We start from the raw sequence: 17,873 nt of genomic DNA, 5'->3' as shown, positions 1-17,873 counted from the left end.
AGTGCACTAACGTGAGGAAGGGAGTAAGTGCACGGGGAAAGGGTACCAGGATATCAGGCGTCCTGTGAGGGTGTACCTAGTGTACTTCTACTGCCTACCCAGCCCCACAACCGGTCACGCACCTGAGTGAGCCACGCACCTCCCCTGGGTGAGTGGCTGGGCGGCTCGCGGGAACGGTGGCCTCCTGGCTTTCCTCCGTCCGTAGCAGACGCCGACTCTGCTTCTGTCAGGTGACTCGTCTCCGACGGCCTCAGATGCTACTCGCCGCTCTCCGTCTCCTGCAATACTCCACGATCCTTCCTCCGATGTTCCTCTCCTCCCGATCTACGCACCTCCTGCAATACTCCACGATCCTTCCTCCGATGTTCCTCTCCTCCCGATCTCCGCACCTCCTGACTCCGTCTTCGTCTCTGGTAACTCCGCGCTCCAAACACTCCTCTCCTACGACCTCCGGGAGAGCAAGCACACCTGCGTCTCCGATGGCTCACCTTTTGACGGGAATCCGTAATAGGCCGGCTCCTCCCACTCCGCCTCCATCCACGATTTAAAGGGCCATTCCTCTTCTTCCTGATCAGCAACACTTGCCTCAATGTCCTGCGGTGAGGGAAGAGAGAGAGAGGGGGGGGGGGGTGGAAAAAGTGCAATGTCGTTCTCCCCTACGGTCTGCAGACCGTCCCGCGGGATTATGGTACAGGTAGGCTGCTGGGACACGCCACATACCGGAGTCCTCCTGTACACCCCGTTACAGTGAGTGAGGGTGAGAGGGTGTGTGAGGGTTGGTGAGGGTGTGAGGGTGAGTGATGTGTGTGAGGGTGTGAGAGTGAGTGAGGTTGTGTGAGGGTGAGGGTGTGTGAGGGGTGAGGGTGTGTGAGGGGTGAAGGTGGGTGAGGGGTGAAGGTGGGTGAGGGTGTGTGAGGGGAGAAGGTGAGTGAGGGTGAGTGTGAGTGTGGGTGTGAGGGGGGGTGTGAGGGTGTGAAGGTGAGTGATGGTGTGTGAGGGTGTGAGGGTGGGCAAGGGTGTAGTCCTATTGGTTCTCCTTTTAATTTTGGCACAGTGGGATTTGAGTGCTTCTATGAGGAAATATTTCTTTTGTATTTGAACTATAGGGCATGAAATAGCAGTACAAATTACATTTTGTTTCTCTATATCAATACTGATTGCAATGATAGGGTCAGCGGTGCTCCGCTGTGAGGGCTGGGTCAGCAGCGCCCCTTGTGGTCAGTGAAAATATGGACAATGAAAACATGTTACTAAATGAAAACATTTTTAAAAGATATCAAGATATCACAAATCTCCAAAATGTCCAATTTACATGATAGCATGATTTTAAGCTCTAAGACAGCAAAGCTCAATGGTTCACAGTTGGACCCACTCATTGGGATCTCCTCAATGTCCCCAGCTAAGGTTTGTACAGAGCACTGCTATTTAGAACTGGCCTATCAGTTAAAGCTTCCTCTGAGGATGAGAACACGGTGGCTTTAACAGATTGCTCCTGGGAAGCGGACTGAAGGTAGGCGTCCAACTCGCATTCCTGGGTTGAGGGAGTTGGATGGTTCATGTTGCGATGTAGGCGAGCACGAGAGAATCCATAGCTCGATCCATGTCAGAACTCCAACATCACTTTTTCACCCATCTGTTCAGGCAAGAGGTACAGGTCTGCAGAACTGGACACAAAACTTTTCCAACAGCACTTTTGCTAAGGTCATATTCAACTAGGCTGTCTTGTCCTGTTGAGACCTCCCTAGCAGTGCCAGAAATCAAGTAAGGATTAAAAATGATAAATAACACACCATGTGGACAGTGTGAGGTAGCTTGCACTGCCTTGAAAGAGGTCTGCTCCCTAGCACCATGCACAGCCTCGGAATACATGTATTTGTGGCCTAGAAACACCAGAATAACACTGTTGCCTAATGTAACCGCAGGGCCCATGGTGCCGACAAAATGTAGACTGCACACATTCCAAAAGTATTCCCTTTGCTGGAACAGGTGTTGTTGCTCACTAGTCTAGAGCTCTCACAGGTTTGAAAAGTAAGGAGAGGATTCTTTCATTTTAACACCCATACGGGTCCAGTATAAATTGATATCAAACCTATTGTGGGCGTTACGGACACCTAAATGCCCCCCGCCCCCACTCTCCCGATTTTGTTATCTCATGATACAAATTCAACAAGATCACTTTAACACTATGGAACAACTAATCATGTACTAGTGCAGGAGTTTGGTAATCAGACCCCCAATAAGCCATCGAGCTGGACCTGCAAGAGGCCTCACTGTTGCTATGAGAATGTTGAGTCAAAACAGGAAACATTTACCATTTACACAAGTACACGATGGAGGAGTGAAGTAAACAGTACCCAGAACTTAGTGGAATCCCAAAACGATGGTGCAGAAAGGGTAAAAATACAGAGACTTTATTTAAGAGATGACGGATATGTGCAATGCCCGACATCAACATTATGCCAAAAAAATACAGTTCTTAGCCGAACATAAATTTCTCACTTGCCTCACTGAATATAAACAACCTAGGGCCTAATTTAGGTTTAGGGGAACAGGAATTAATTATGGAAAAATTGGTAGATGTTCAAATGTGTCCGAATGAGATTTTACAAAAGGTAGATAGATCGACAACGAAGGACGACATGTAACAACACGATACGAACCAGACTGTCAGCAAAAGCTGCAACAACTAATCAGACCTCGAAACAATATATGCCGAGTCGTCCTATTTAATTCATAGCAAACCAGAACAACATGCTGCATGACTGGTATCTTCCAAAAATCATTTTACCAAAGCCTGTGACAGTACATGGAAGATCCACATAGCGGAAGTGATTCCTTTTGATATGGTGGAGGTCAAAGCAGCCTGCCAGAAACTAACCAGGGCAAGTGCTGTTCCCAGTCACATTGAATGGGTGAAAGAACAACATCCGCATTTAATGCAATAAACACCGAGGAAGCGCAGTAAGAAAACAGCTCTCAAATAACAAGCTTTGAATAGTTTCACACGAGCCTCTAGCGACAGCTAATGACCAGGACTGCGCCTCTGCAGAATCGGAGTCATGCATTTTGCGGTTGCTAATGTCACCAGTCGCACAACAGAGAACAACAGCTTCCATGCCTGGTCACAAGACACTCGAAACAAGAATGAAATTAAAACCAGCACAGCGCTCGTAAAACGGGTGCAGCACTGCTAAAGTATGTCCACAATATTAAAATCTCTACAGGATTTACTGCGGCCACATCACGAGAGCTGCCTCGGCAAAAACGCGCTTATTTTCCCAGGTCTCGGTTCTCGTTAAAGTTGCAAACAGACTGAATGCACAGCATTAGGCACTATATCAAAACAAGAGGGGACAAAAAAAATAAACGAGACGGATGGGGAGCAGCAGCTTTCGATGTGCCGGCCGGCCAGCAGTGAATAATTAGGGGAGAGAGAGGGGAGGTGCTGGGGAACAGATGGCCCTGAAGCAGGGGCGGGGCAGCGGAACCCTTTGAAGTGGCCTGACGGCCAATGCCCGACATCAACATTATGCCAAAACAAGCAGCTGAAAAGGAAGCCTAGCATCTGGCGGAGAGCGAGGGATAGAGAGGAGGCGGGGCGGGGAGCAGAGCCGGGGAAGTACATGCGAGTCACGGCCTGCGGCCGTGAATAAGGGACGCGGGGGCGGGGCAGCGGAAGCCTTTGATGTGGCAAATGGTGCTGGCAGGGGGTAGGCTCGGGCAAGCTCGTGCACGAGGAGCTTGTCACGTGATTCGCTTCTCGTGAACTGTTGAAAATCCTCATCGTAAAAGTCAGCTTTGTGGATGGGCGGCATTAGGTCTCTCTGCGAGACCTAAAAAACGGCATAACTGATTCAAATCTGTACACCAGTTTAACACACCCAAAAAGCCTGCTTACCTACTTAAGTGGAAGAACAGAGCATACAAATACTACTACAAATATAAATAAATGTTGTCTTTAATTTTCAGTACTTTCAATGGCAAATACGACTGCTTGCCTTGAAATATGTACAAAAATACACAAACTCACTATTTGTGTGCATAGTAACCAATAATTAATCCAGAAATATATCCATTTGACCACTTAATAGGGTACATCTGACATTAACATTCAATATAAAAGTTACTTACCTTCGGTAACAATATTTCTGTTGGGCATTTAACCTTCCTTCAAATTCTGTCAACTTATGAATACTCATTCAAGGCTTCAGACTTGTATTGTAAACTTTTTCCCCAGCAATGACTCTCCAGCACCCACACATGGCTTCAGTCATGACTCCGCCTCTGGAGGTGATGACACACATCAGAGCACAATTGCACAATAGGGTACGGCTAGCTCGCTAGTGTCAGTTCCTAAAAAACGTTTTGCTGCTCATCGAGTGCCACAATAGTAGAAAAAACGGCACTTAACATGTTTGCATATGGTGGGATCTTATTAATCATCAAACTCACTTCTAGTGGAGAGGAGTGGGCAGTGAGGCATCGGAGAGGTTCATGAACCCACCAGAAATATCGCTGTCAAAGATAAGTACCTTTTCCTTCTGTTGGATACATCTTCCCATAGGTTTGTCAGCTTACGAACAAGTCCCAAAGCAGTCCCTCCTTGTGAGGGAGACTGAATAGCGCCGGTTCACCGAGGATATCAACTGACACACCTTGGCAAAGTGTTTGTTATTGCATGCCGACTGAGGAGAAAACAGTATGACCACGTAGTTACCCAGAAGACGCCAGATAACAAGTAGAATGAGCCAGAATGATTTATAGAGTGGGTTTTTCTTGGCTCTTGCCCACGGCTCAGCAGATCCTAATATAGTGTTTAGACCAATGAGAAATAATGCATTTATTCATTCATCATCCTCTATGCGGCTATAATAAGTATTCTTCTTAGCGAAAGCATCGGATTTGGATTCAAAAATCTCCAAGCGGATCAACCTTTGTACATTGCAGTGGTACAAACAATATAGTCACCTTTAAAATTAGACTTGACCTTCTCCTATGCAGCACAGATAATACTTACCCCCAACTACTTCTTGGCCCACGTTGGAGTTAGCTGTGGGTAGCAATGCTATGGACTTTTAAATCAGTTCTGAAGAAAGCTCAAATTAAACGGGCAGCGATCTAGCCAATTGTGACATCGATTTAAGGAACTGGGCCAAAACCCATATAAACACTGCATCAGAGGGCACTAGGGGTCAGACATGCTATCAAAAACACACCACTCAGGGTTTTTTCCAGCATTGCTAGCTGGAAAGGCTTGCTGCGCTGGGTCGACTGGAGGGCCAGGGAGTTCGACTCATCTTTTATGGTGTCAGGGGTCACTCGAGGTAGAGCCCAGCATGGTGGAATGGTGTTGAGACTAAGCACTCCCAGGAGCAGGACTGCTTCTTCGAGTAAGAAGATCTCTTACACCATTTTGTGTGGTAAGATATTTTAAGAGAATGCTCCTTTGAAGGATACCTTCCATTGGGAGAAGTCCACATGGAACTCTGACTCTGGATCCCGGATGGCCTTTGGGTACATGAAAGCACAAGAGTTACAGGCCATAACACCACATTTAGTTGGTGTGGGAATCCCAAAGAGACATCTGTTTGCAACAGCACCATTTGTAAGGCTTGAAGGCTGGGGCATTTTGAGGAGATATTTGACCTAGTCGCTGACAAAAACAGACATTTGGTATAGAGACAGCAAGAGTGCTGCAGACCACATTATGAAGCATGGAAAAACAGGTACTGCCATCAATCTGCTGACTGTCGCCTAATATACTCTGATGAGAATATCAGGCGGAACAGTGGCAGCCGGAGACACTTGGTGCTACGTGGTTGGTTGTTCTGGAGAGTTATAGCAGAGGGGAAAAACAAATTCCAGACCAATCTGAAAGCTCAGAGGATTATTTATAAAATGAGGCATCTGAGGGAAGATATATCCATAAGAACTTTAAAAATAAGGTGTGGGCATGTTCAACCGGCAAACTCCTAGGATATAATATCCAAACAGAAATAAACAAAGAGAACTCAAAACACAACATGAGCCATGTTTCCACGAGACACTAGCATCACACCTCAAACAAACACTGGAACATATATTGATTAGAGGCAAGACTGAACCTTTAGATTAAAACAAGCTTCAGTACCTTCCACATCTCTCAACTTAGAGGACATTCATAATATGGCAAATGGACACCAAGACATGCCAACATATAATTAGTACATTAGGAAGATTTCCCAAGCCAAATCCACTCTGGCATCTTTTCTGTGTACAAAATAACTGCTCAATTCTAGATTAATTTATTTCATGTAGGCCACAAGGATAATGGTCATTGTCACTCTTATATTTTGCTGACAACATGTAGCTGATAACCAAACAAATATCCTAATTATCTTTGATTACTGCTCCTAATGTGAAGAGCTACTTTTCTCAAGTGGGCAGTAGTCTACTAGCCTGCCAATAACCACCAATATGTTTAATATGAGACCACATGACCTTTGAGAGAATATGGCAAGCATGGTTTGTTGGGCTCGAACTCCTTAGTACCTGAGGGTTGTTGGCCTCCACTAGTTTGCATTGTCGGAGAAACAGTTTGAGATTTCCCCAGTTTAAATATGGAAGCAGAACCATTGGTTTTTCGGACTCTTCTATGCACACATGGCTGATGGGAAGAAGATTCCTGTGAAAGAAGAAAAGACAAAGCGAGTCAAGTTTGCGGGAAAAAAAGCTTAAATGGACAGATATTTGCTGTCAATTGACTTAGACAAATGTTAGCAATTATTGTCTGTGTCTCTAAAATATATACTACATATCTCTGTATAATCGTAGGAGGTGCTATCTGACAGTATACTCAATGAGGCGTAAAAGGCAGAAAATTAGTGACACCCTTCACCTACAACATAAAATAACTATACAAGTGATCAAATTAATTTGTTCAGGGGCCTGGGGCAAAACTAAACACGGCCCCTGTGTAATCTGAAAAGGAATAAAGGAATAAAGGATAAATGTGAAATAATGGCTTGCATTTGTATGTATAGAATAGATGCAGGTTGTGAGAACAAGCATTAGAAATGTAGTGAATAATCCTTTGGCCAGTAGGACAACATGGTTAGGATCCCTATTTTCAAAGTAAACAAGGGTCTAGACTGTTTTGACAAAGGTAATACACACGTTTTACCCCAGCCACACATCTTTGTTTTGTAGTTTAAAAGCCAAACTATGCCATTCACAAGAAGAAACGTGTAGCGGTGGTAGAATATCAAGTTACCTTCAGTAATCCTATTTCTGGTGGATACTCTGGTGCCTAGAAAGTACTCCAAGGTGAGGAATCTGCAGTCAAACTGGATCGGGAAACTTTTCTTAGCAGTACTCCTGCATGTCACTAGTCAGTGATGTGCAGCTCCGCACTGCCGCATACACGTGTCACCCGTGCATGTTGATGTCAGTTTCTTGTTTTTCCCTGTCGACAAATGCCGAGTACAAACAACTGTTTGTACCAGTATGGTGAACACTCACTAACCATGGGACCTTTTTAGATCTTAAAAAAGGCTACTCCACAGAACGGGGAGGTGGAAGGGCAAGAATGAATCGGAGGTTAGATTTTCACTAAAAAGAGCAATATTGAAGGTAAGTACCTTGTTCTTTTGATGGATACTTCTAACCCCAGATTCCTCACCTTAGAAAAGATATCAAAGCAGTACTTTGCCAGGTGAAGTGTCTGTGGAGAGGACTCTTCTGAAGTCCTGCAGGACCAAGTGAACAAAGCATCCTTTCTGCCAGATCTGGTTGTCAATGCAGTAGTGTTTCAGGACATATCCACAGACACACAAGTCGCAGCCTAGCAAACGTCAAGGAGTGAGTTAACGCAGTGATTACAACCTTAGCTCTGGTGGAATAGGCTCTCGGATCTTAAGGGGAGCTGTTTCTTGGCTATTGCATAGCAGAGGACTATCTACCTCGAAAGTGGATGTTTTATACAGCCTTCTCTTTCTTTGCTGCAGAGAACCTAAAAAAAAGTGATCATCCACATGGTGTCCCTTGGTATAATTAACATAAAATGTAAAGCTCTTTTGGGGTGCAGTTGATGGAGCCCCATCTCTTTCGAGAGATGTGGGAAAGCGAAGAAGTCTGGCAGAGTGATGACTTGCCCTATGTGAAAGAGTCATAACTATTGGCAAGAATACCTACTTAGCTCAAACGCTTTAACATTCAGGGACCCTACCAAGTGGTTCACCATCAGCGAAATACCCAGGTACCCCAACCAACTTCAGTAGCACACAACTCCAATTGATTGATGTGACGCTGGGTTTCTGTCGGTGATCAGAATCCTCTCATCTTCACCTCTCCCAGAAGACCTCCCCAGCCCAGAAGAGAGACGACGATCAGCTTCGGGTCGGGAAGGGAGATGACCTTGTGGCTGAGCCAACTGTGTTTGAGCAGTCAACACTGCAGATTGTGAGCAGCCTCTTCAAGAACTGGATTACAACTGTCAGATTTCTATGATGCTGGGACCACTGGAACTTCACATTCCAGTGCAACCTGGCGAAGTTGACAAGGAGAATGCAGGAGGCTAATGGGCCAAGAGGACTCAGATGCTCTCATCGAAATCCAGGACTAAGGCTAAAACAAAGGGATAAAAGCCTGAATATCCTGCCCTGTGTCTAGGATAGCGCCAATATCGGAAGTCTCTGCAAAAGAGGCAGCAGTGACTTCAGCTCATCGATAGTAAACCTCAATGAGATCAGGATGTTCACAATCATCTGGAGGAGGTTGACAACTTACTTTGGCGCTCCCACCTTCAAAAGTCAGGACATTGCAAGTAAGGCTGTGACTGTTATGTCTATATGGGGACTATGTGGGAACTGTTCGAAAGGGTCATACTGGCACGAAATTGTCGGCACTATGGGTTTGCGAATTCTGGGCGTAGAATCGAGGTGAGGTCGCTTTGAGAGGGGTATGGTCATCGTACACACTTGGGGTGAAATGGTTCTTGTTTAAAATTCAGTTGGCACAAAACTACGAACGGTTTTGCCTGTATTTTGATATCAAAGGTTCTCTTCCGTTTAACTTGGTGACATTGGGATGTATAACTTATTTGTTTTGGAATCTGAAGGGTTTGAAAGACCGGGGAATGGATATATGGATGTGCATTAAATGTTTACTTTAGCTCAGTGCCCAAGTTGATTTGCAGGGTGTATGGTGTAAGTGCTAGAAAACATTTTTTACTTTCAGAATCTAACTATTGCGGTTTACTATAACCTCTTTTACATTGAAGGATGGGCGTCTTATTCGGATGACCGATGGAAGTGTATAATGTATCAATCTGTATCTCGTTTAGTATGACATGTGAGGTCTTTCTGCCAGGATCCATAGAATCAATCCACGCAATGATTTATTGCTGAAATGTCATGTAATTACTAAATACAGCGCAATATAGTTGCCTACCATGGCTTTACACATGGTGTTTAATGACACCTTAAGGTACACATGTCGCCCAGCTTATGTATACATCCCCGGGTGATATTAGTCTGGGAATAGTAAACATGTGTTATATATGTTTGCAGTCTTTTTTATTTGTATTCTACCTTCTAGTTACTATTTCATCATTGTGAATGCAGAGACACAAGAACATCTTCATTTGAGAGGATTTTCAGGTAATTATTATATTTTTCCTGATTCGGACAACTCTGAGATACACCAGCTTTGAGTTGTTCTTGTTCCCCATTAACATTTAACTTTCCCATGTCATATTTCTATGTGCCCATAGAATCCCTGGATATTGGACATATTTGGTCTGTATTACCAAATAGAATTGTTACGGTTAACTGAGAGTGATCCACCACTTGAAATAGAACTCGGCTTTAACCCAGTTCCACTTTACACATAAACGGAACTATCTTTGGGTAATTATTATTATGATTATTTTTCCCAATCCAGACACCTTGGTTTGTATGTTCTTATTAAACTTTAGACATTTATCATATCTGTGTCTCTTCAGATCCCTTGAATACTGGATGCATACAGCCTAGATTAATATATAAGAACTGTGTTGAATAACCCTGAGTGACCTATCGCAGCAAATAGAATCCAGCTGCAACAGTGTGCTGATGTCTTTTAGGTGAGGACATAGGGATATTATATTGAGTATTGGTTATGGGCTGTAGTTTTGACCATCCTCCCTTTCCCCTTTTTAAAATCGGATTGAAACTTGCGTCTGAAGGAAGGATTATGCTTTAATATGGGGCTCTGTGTATGTATTCGCTGAAACAGCTTGGACTAGCAAATCCGCTATTGATTAGAGATGATATTCATATGTGACAAGTAACAGGTCTTATATCTTTATCATATGGCCAAGACAATGATGACAACGAACCGTGATTTTTTATTATATTTATTTTATTATTATTTACTTTGGCTAGAAACCGGATTCCACTTTGTCTGTCTAATTTGGCTTACTATTGCCCCGATTCATCAAATGGAACGTGGTCTATCAAATAAACTTTTTGGTGACGGTAGTCTTACTACTTTTCTATATATATCTTTATTCCTTTTTCTTTTACACTTTCTGATCCCTCCTTTTGTTTACACACTTTCTCTCTCGCTTCCCCCCTCCCCCCTTTTGTTTATGTACTTAAAACAGAAAAGAAGTTCACTTTGCTATGACTGATGGGTGACTCTATATTTGAGGTTTTAAGGGTTTAGGATGTATGTTTTAAAAAGAATTGTGGCAATTATGTTGGTCTGTCCATTTCAAATTGTGTTTAGATATGTTTGTGGAAATATATTATAGGTCTTGTCTATTGTGGTTTCACCTAGTTGTTAGTGCCATTTGATATGCAAGTGTTGCATATATATATATATATATATATATATATATATATATATATACATACATACATATATACATACATACATACATACATACATGTGTGTGATTTTGGTCTATTACATATTTGTGAGTGCTGTGCTCATGTACATTTTATACATATGTGTGATGCTGGTCTAGTATATCTTTGTATATCTTTGTGTGCATTTGATTTTATAGTTGTCTTGTGTTGATTTCAGCACTATTGACGATTGACTTTTTAGACATCAGCATAAAAGCTCAAAATGGCCATTTGTACACCACCCTGTTCCGTAAATCCACGGAAAGGAATAGCTTGCTACGGTACTTAAGTCATCATACAAGGAGCTTACGTGACAACCTACCATTTGGCCAATTTCTCCGGGTCAGGAGAAATTGTTTACTCAAAGAGGACTATTTCAAGGAGTCTGATCTTTTGATCAGCCGACTCATGGAGAGGGTATACCCTAGGAGACTGGTGACAAGGGCCAGAAAGAGGGCATGGTTTAATCTACGAGAAGATCTCCATAAACCGAGAGAACGCTCTGCCAACCCGGATAGGATGGTTTGTGTTACTACATTCTGTACAAAAAGCAATCTGATCAAGAAGGCAGTGAATAAGCACTGGAACCTGGTGTCAGATGTCATTGACTGTAAAGAAGCTCCGATGCATGCTTTTAAAAAAGCGAAGAATATCAGGGATAGAGTAGTGTGTTCACTTTTAGAAACTCCAGCACCACCTACTTTACAAAGCATCTGGAACCTTCCCCAAGCGGTGGGGCATTACAAATGTACTAAATGTAAAGCTTGTCCATTAACCCTAGAGACCAAGGTGTGGACCCATCGGAACCATAAGGTTATTCTCAAATCCTTGACGAACTGTAACACGAGTGATGTAATTTATGCCATAGTATGTCCTTGCGACTTGGTATACATTGGACAGACAAAACAACATGTAAAGCAACGGATCTTACAGCATTGTAGTCGTATAAGATGTAAAACACCCGGCTCCCCTTTGGTGGAGCATTTTGTGTCCAAAGCCCACACTCCAGAATCACTCAAATGGCTAGTGGTTGAGAAGATTGTGATTGGACCACGGGGTGGGGATCTGAATACGCTACTCAATCTGAGAGAATGTAAATGGATGCATGTATTGGACACTGTGGACAATGGTCTTAATGAACTTGACACTACTTACTCACAGTTGGCAGGTCTAACATCTGAACCCTAATTGGCTGGTAATCATATAATGCTTTCTATAGGCATAGTATCATAGCCCCACATGTCCTAATGTGTATTGAATGTGTGGGTTTATAGAGTAATATATCTGTTGAAGGTAAATGTTTACGAAGTATGATGAATATATTGAACCATGTTCTATGTTTACTCACAGTCGGTAGATTTAACATCTAACCTCTAATTGATGTTTACGAAGTATGTTGAATATATTTACTCACAGTTGGTAGGTCTAACGTCTTACCCCTGTTGGACTGGTAATCATATAATCTTGTCCACAAGCTATCTATAGTTAGACTATCACAGCGTCACATGTTTCAATGTGTAGTGAAGGTGGATGTTTACGGAGTAATATATGTACCGAAGACAAATGTTTATAAAGTATTTCTGAATATATTGAATCATGTTCTATGCTGAATAATCGTTGCGATAATATGTTGATCCAATGTCAATTCAATATACACATCATCATGTTTATAGAGTATACCATGCCGTGGGTCAGGTATTCATCAATGACTAATGTTCTCGTGTAACACTATATACCAATCATGTTCTATGCTGAAGAATCATTGCGATAATATGTTGATCCATTGTCAATTCAATATCCACAACATCATGTTTATAGAGTATACCTTGCCGTGGGTCAGGTATTTATCAATGACTAAATGTTCTTGTGTAACACTATATACCAAGTCGTTTCTCTACACTCTTGATCGACTCCTGACCCCTCAATGACAGTGTTTCGTGATACACGCATGCGCTGTTGAGTCCGTCTCACTCAATGAGCAGCTAGCTGCAGCACCGCGTGGCAAGATTGGCCCGCCCCTACAGACACGCCCCCTCACGGAGCATATCCACACGGAACACCACTGTTCCGATGTATTCCGCATTGGATTCATTCCGGCTGGGACACAGGTATGTGAGCCCCGGGACCGCGGTCCACAGACTGGGTATTTGACAGAACTGACTTTGACAGAACTGGGGCAGACACGGGATTAGGCGAGATGCCAGGCGAGAGGGTTACGGGTCACGCAAACTCCATTGGGTGTCTTCTTAATACTTCTTTTTAATATTTCACAACCATTATGTCTCTTGGAAAGTACGTTACCTACATCACTAAGGTCAACCGAGATATCATGACGATCCCGTTTTAAATGAATGGGTGGGCACCCAGAGCCCGAGTCTACTTAAGAAGTCACCATTATAATTAATCGGTACTAGGGTAGCCTACATGATTCAGAGTAGCAAGGTCCCCACCATTTCTTTAATTAACTTTTCAGATGGTGTGATTGATCTACACCCTTCATTAACCCACATCGTTACCAGGCACGAGCTGAAATTCCCCCTCGGAGGAGAACATCAAGTAAGTGCTTTTGCCCGAATAGACACCCAGTCCCACATAGTGTTTTACATTTACATTTTCACTATCCTTCCTAATGGGGGACTTTTACCCACAGAATCACCACAACGCCGCTAGTCCTCAACTCGTCTGGGACTCCACACAAACCTACAGTTCGCTTTTGTAGAAGAACATAAGTAAGTGCCACTAGTCCCATTTACTCTTACCCATCATTGGTTGTCCTTCGATATCCTTCCTAATGGGATATTTCTCCCACAGAATCAACCTAACGGCGCGATTTTCCAACCGAAGTGGGACATCACAAACGCCACAATGTATGTAGGTACACTTGTTTTTGGGCCATGTATAGACCCCCTTTATAATTAAGCAACTGAGTGATATCCACATTTATCTCCTTAGGTGCTCATAACCCCTTTAGTCCTGATGAAGACCCTATACTGAGGAATAAACTGCCCTTACCACAGGGGTCGAAACGTCGACAGTATCTTCTTCAACATACACGTCAAAATACAATTAACCATAGATGGCTCCCGTGTAATGTTAATTCAGGGAACCTTGTGATCTATTTAAGACTGGAAATGTTCTTAGATTAATATAGAATTGTTCACAGGACACAATTCCTTTTCTTTGTCCCCTTACCTATTCCAACCACACCCTACCCTACTTGTTCAAACCCCTTTCTTTGACACTCACGGAGCACTAGATTAAGTAATTACTGTATGAACTATGGAGGTAATTACTTTGCATTTGATGAAATGAGAAATCTAATATATGTGAATGTAATTGATAGCATTGCAGACAGCTGAATTAAAATTCTGTCTTATAAATTTCTTCAGTCTTGTGTACCACTTTAAGCATTCATTGTTGAAATTGTGCTATGAAATGTTATGCAGCCGACCAACCTTTTTTTGTAATTACACTAGGCTTAGGAGGTTGGCACTGAATATTTCTCGCCTGATGTGATAACTGTGCGTAATATGATTCATGTTACAGGATGATGCAGAGTATAGTATCTGCCAGTGATTACTGGTTGTGATCTACATTTATGATATGTTATTACTTTACTTTTAAGTGATAATTCTGACAGTGGCCCAGTCATGTGTAAATAATCCTCTGTAAATATTGCCCAGTGCCAGTTGGCACAGTGTATATTATGTGAATACCATCTAATGTGTTTTATGATAATACAAAGGCTATTTTTATATAACCTTGTGTGGAGTTCCTTTTGTGGTGTGCCTGGTATATTGTTGCTGTGTGTGTTGGGCAAATGCTTTACACATGGCCACTGGGATAAGCCTGACTGCTTGTGCCAAGCTACCAAGGGGGTGAGCAGGGGTTATCTTTGGCGTGTAACTCCCTTTCCCTGACTAGAGTGGTGGTCTCTGCCTGGCTTTGGTGCAAGCCTTAGCCAACCAGAGATCCTCATTTCTAACAGGAACGAAACGCGTTGGCTGTTGTTCTGTGTTGTTATGCAAAGACGAATAAAGGACTTTGAAATGACCATACTGGCTGAAGTTTGACTTCTTCTCTGGTGCTGCCTCCACTTTTCTGCAAAGGCAGAGAAAACCTGGCAACCCCGACTTCCTGAGGTGGGCAGCAATCACCACCATATTTTTTGTGAACACCAGAGAGGCACTGGTAAGGCAGGAAGGGAGCACGGCAAACTGAAATGCTCAAAGTTTAGCTTGAACCAGTATGCAGGTATGCAGTACGGGTGTATAAACATACGCATCCTGCAGTCCAGGGACACCATTGGGATGCTGAGTTCTAGAGCAGACAAGATCTGAGCCAGTGTGAGCATTTCAAATTGGTCCTTTTGCATGAAGGCATTTGAAGTCTGAAGATCCAAAAAAGGCCTGAGCCACTCCTGACCTCCATCTGCACAAGTAAATGGCAAGACTTATAACTTTCTCTCCTTCCCAAGTACAGTTCCCTCCTGATCGCATGCTTGAAGGGTTTTGCACCTCTAGCAGCGGAATGAAATTCACGCTAGTGAAATTCACTCTGAATCAGGCGGAACATTTGACAGGGAAAAACGAGAAGGCAGGGCACTCCCATGTCAAATGATTTATAACACCCATCTGTCAGACGTGATGGATCACCACTAAGGGAAAACTTGGTGGCTGTTGCAGCAGGAGAAGAGGAATGGAAGGACCGATACCCCTGCAGGCCCGCGCACTGCCAGTCAGACCAACATCCATGGCTATGAAACAACTGTAGTGACTGCTGTACCAGTTGGAGATACTATCTCGAGCTATACAACAGCCCTGTAAACTTACTGAATTGGTGTGGAAACTGCTTGGTAGAGGTCAACAGAATCAAGGGGCACTCAGTGACTCCACTTGTCTTAAAGAGCTCCAAACAAACAGTTTGTGTTCTCACTGAAAAGTAATATCCATGAAGGCAGCCTGGACATCACCAGAATATCCTGTGAAGCGCATCAATGAATGCTGAAGTACAACACTGGTTCCAATTGCCTTCCCCAAGAAATCAGAAATATCTAGACCGAGGACAACATATTTGGCAGCGTCTTGTCGATCATTAATTATTTTAGTGAAAGAGGCCCCAAGTTCCTTCAGAACTGCCGGCAAGATCTCTCTGGCCATGAACCACAGGGCGTGTGTGTAAATACCCAGTAAGCAAACATTAACCAACTGCAATGCCAGATTGGCGGAAGAACACAGGTACATGCCAAAAGCCTCAATCATCTTTGGACTTCCCTATCCAGAGCAAATGTGTGGAATAAATTGTGATTCAGTTTTCAGATTGAGGTCTGAACTAATCAATATCTGAACTGGAGCGAAAAAGATAATTGAACTTCTGTTTGCTTGTACACCCTGTTCGAGGTACCCACTTCACAGTCAGGGTACATGACAACCGGCTGCTGTTTTGTACTCTTGTGGAGTGACATTGGTCGAGTTCAAGCCTAAGTCAGTCAGACATCGGTATGCAAATTGGGTCAATATTCCGGTGCCGGGACATTTGTTGACGTGGAAGAGACCAATGCAGGTCTTGGAGACATAGTTGAAGCCTGTACAGGGTCTGAAGTGGGTTCCAAGAGGTCGGACGGCACCAAAGAAGGATCTACTGGCAGCTGTCCAACTAGGGACATCGGGGTTCCTTGGGTCCCAAAGGCGTGGCAGAGGGAATAGAAGCGTATAAAAATCTGCAGTTTGGCCTTCTTGGAAGCTTTCATCTGCTGCAGCATTGCCGAGGGCCTGGTAAACTCAGGGTACACTGGGATCAGCTAAGGAAACATCTCTGTTACCACAGACCTTGAAGGTGAATTACTCACATCTTGAAGGCCTCATGCCTTCTCTTTAGTTTAGAGTGGCAAGATGGAGTAGAGTCCTATTTCGCTTTAATCTGTTTTTGCTTGGACTTCGACTTACCAGGGGATTTTGGATATGTTTGGCAGGAAAGGTTGAGCATGCAGGCAACATGCCAGAGTCATGGAAGATCCTTTGGACTAAGTGCAGGACCACCATAATTGCCTGCCACATCTACTTTGTTGGTTGCATTTTATCTTAAGGATGTGCAGCAGTGATGTATGTGAATTAATGTAAAAACGAAAACTGAGGAAACCAAAATGATGGAAAACAATTTTAAGGAAATACAATTTTAGGATTAAAAAATGAAAGGAAACATTTTAAAGGAAAAATAATTTTAAAGAAACATCCAAAATCACAAACATGGGAGAAGATAGGGGTAGTTCTTTTTTTTGGGTTCAGAGATGGGTGATGTTTAGGGAACATAAGGAGGTTTTTTTAGGTTCCAGGAATGGGTGGAAGTTAGGACTGGTGAGTGCTTTTAAAGTTAAGTAATAGGTAGAGTTTTGGGGTGGTGAAAGGATTTTAGAGTTCAGAAATATGTGAAGCTTAAGGCTGGTGTGGGGGTTTTAAGGGTTCAGAGAGAGGTTACGATTATATGTATACTTTTTGTAGGGTTGAGGGATAGTTCAAGTTCAGGAATTTGTATAGCGCACTACTCACCCAGAGGGTCTCAAGGCGCTTGGGGGAGGGGGTGCATTATTTATCGAATAGCCAGGTTTTAAGTTCCTTCCTGAAGGAAATGTGGTTCTGGGTAAGGCGGAGGTGAGTGGGGAGAGAATTCCAGGTCTTGGCCGCCAAGTAGGAGAAGGATCTTCCTCCCATGGTGGATCTGTGGATGCGCGGAACTGCGGCGAGGGCTTGATTGGAGGATCTTAGTTGGCGGGTCGGTGTGTAGAAGGACAGTCGTGTGTTGAGGCATTTGGGTCCTAGTTTGTAGAGGGCCTTGTGTGCGTGGGTGAGGAGACGGAACGTTATTCTCTTGGATGGAGGAGTTTAGGGGTGGAGAGGGGATTTAGGTGGGCTTCGGGGGTGATGAGTACTTTAATGGTTCAGGTACGAGTGAAGTGTAAGGGTGGTGCATTGTTTTGAGGGCTCAGGGACGGATGGTGTCTATACG

The 17,873-nt window shown here is 43.5% G+C and overlaps 1 protein-coding gene across 2 annotated transcripts in view; it reads right to left on the bottom strand.

Annotated features, from left to right (window-relative positions):
- RYK (receptor like tyrosine kinase) overlaps window positions 1-17,873 on the bottom strand; it is a 906,407-nt gene that overhangs the window by 113,328 nt on the left and 775,206 nt on the right. For both annotated transcript variants that reach the window (XM_086943935.1, XM_086943936.1), the window contains exon 11: window positions 6,532-6,664. In XM_086943935.1, coding sequence (XP_086800061.1) covers window positions 6,532-6,664 — 133 coding nt within the window. The remainder of the gene's footprint in view (window positions 1-6,531; window positions 6,665-17,873) is intronic.

Source organism: Lissotriton vulgaris, chromosome 11 (assembly GCF_964263255.1).
Source record: "Lissotriton vulgaris chromosome 11, aLisVul1.2, whole genome shotgun sequence".
Classification (NCBI taxonomy): Eukaryota; Metazoa; Chordata; class Amphibia; order Caudata; family Salamandridae; genus Lissotriton; species Lissotriton vulgaris.
This window is presented reverse-complemented; position numbering and strand designations above follow the sequence as displayed.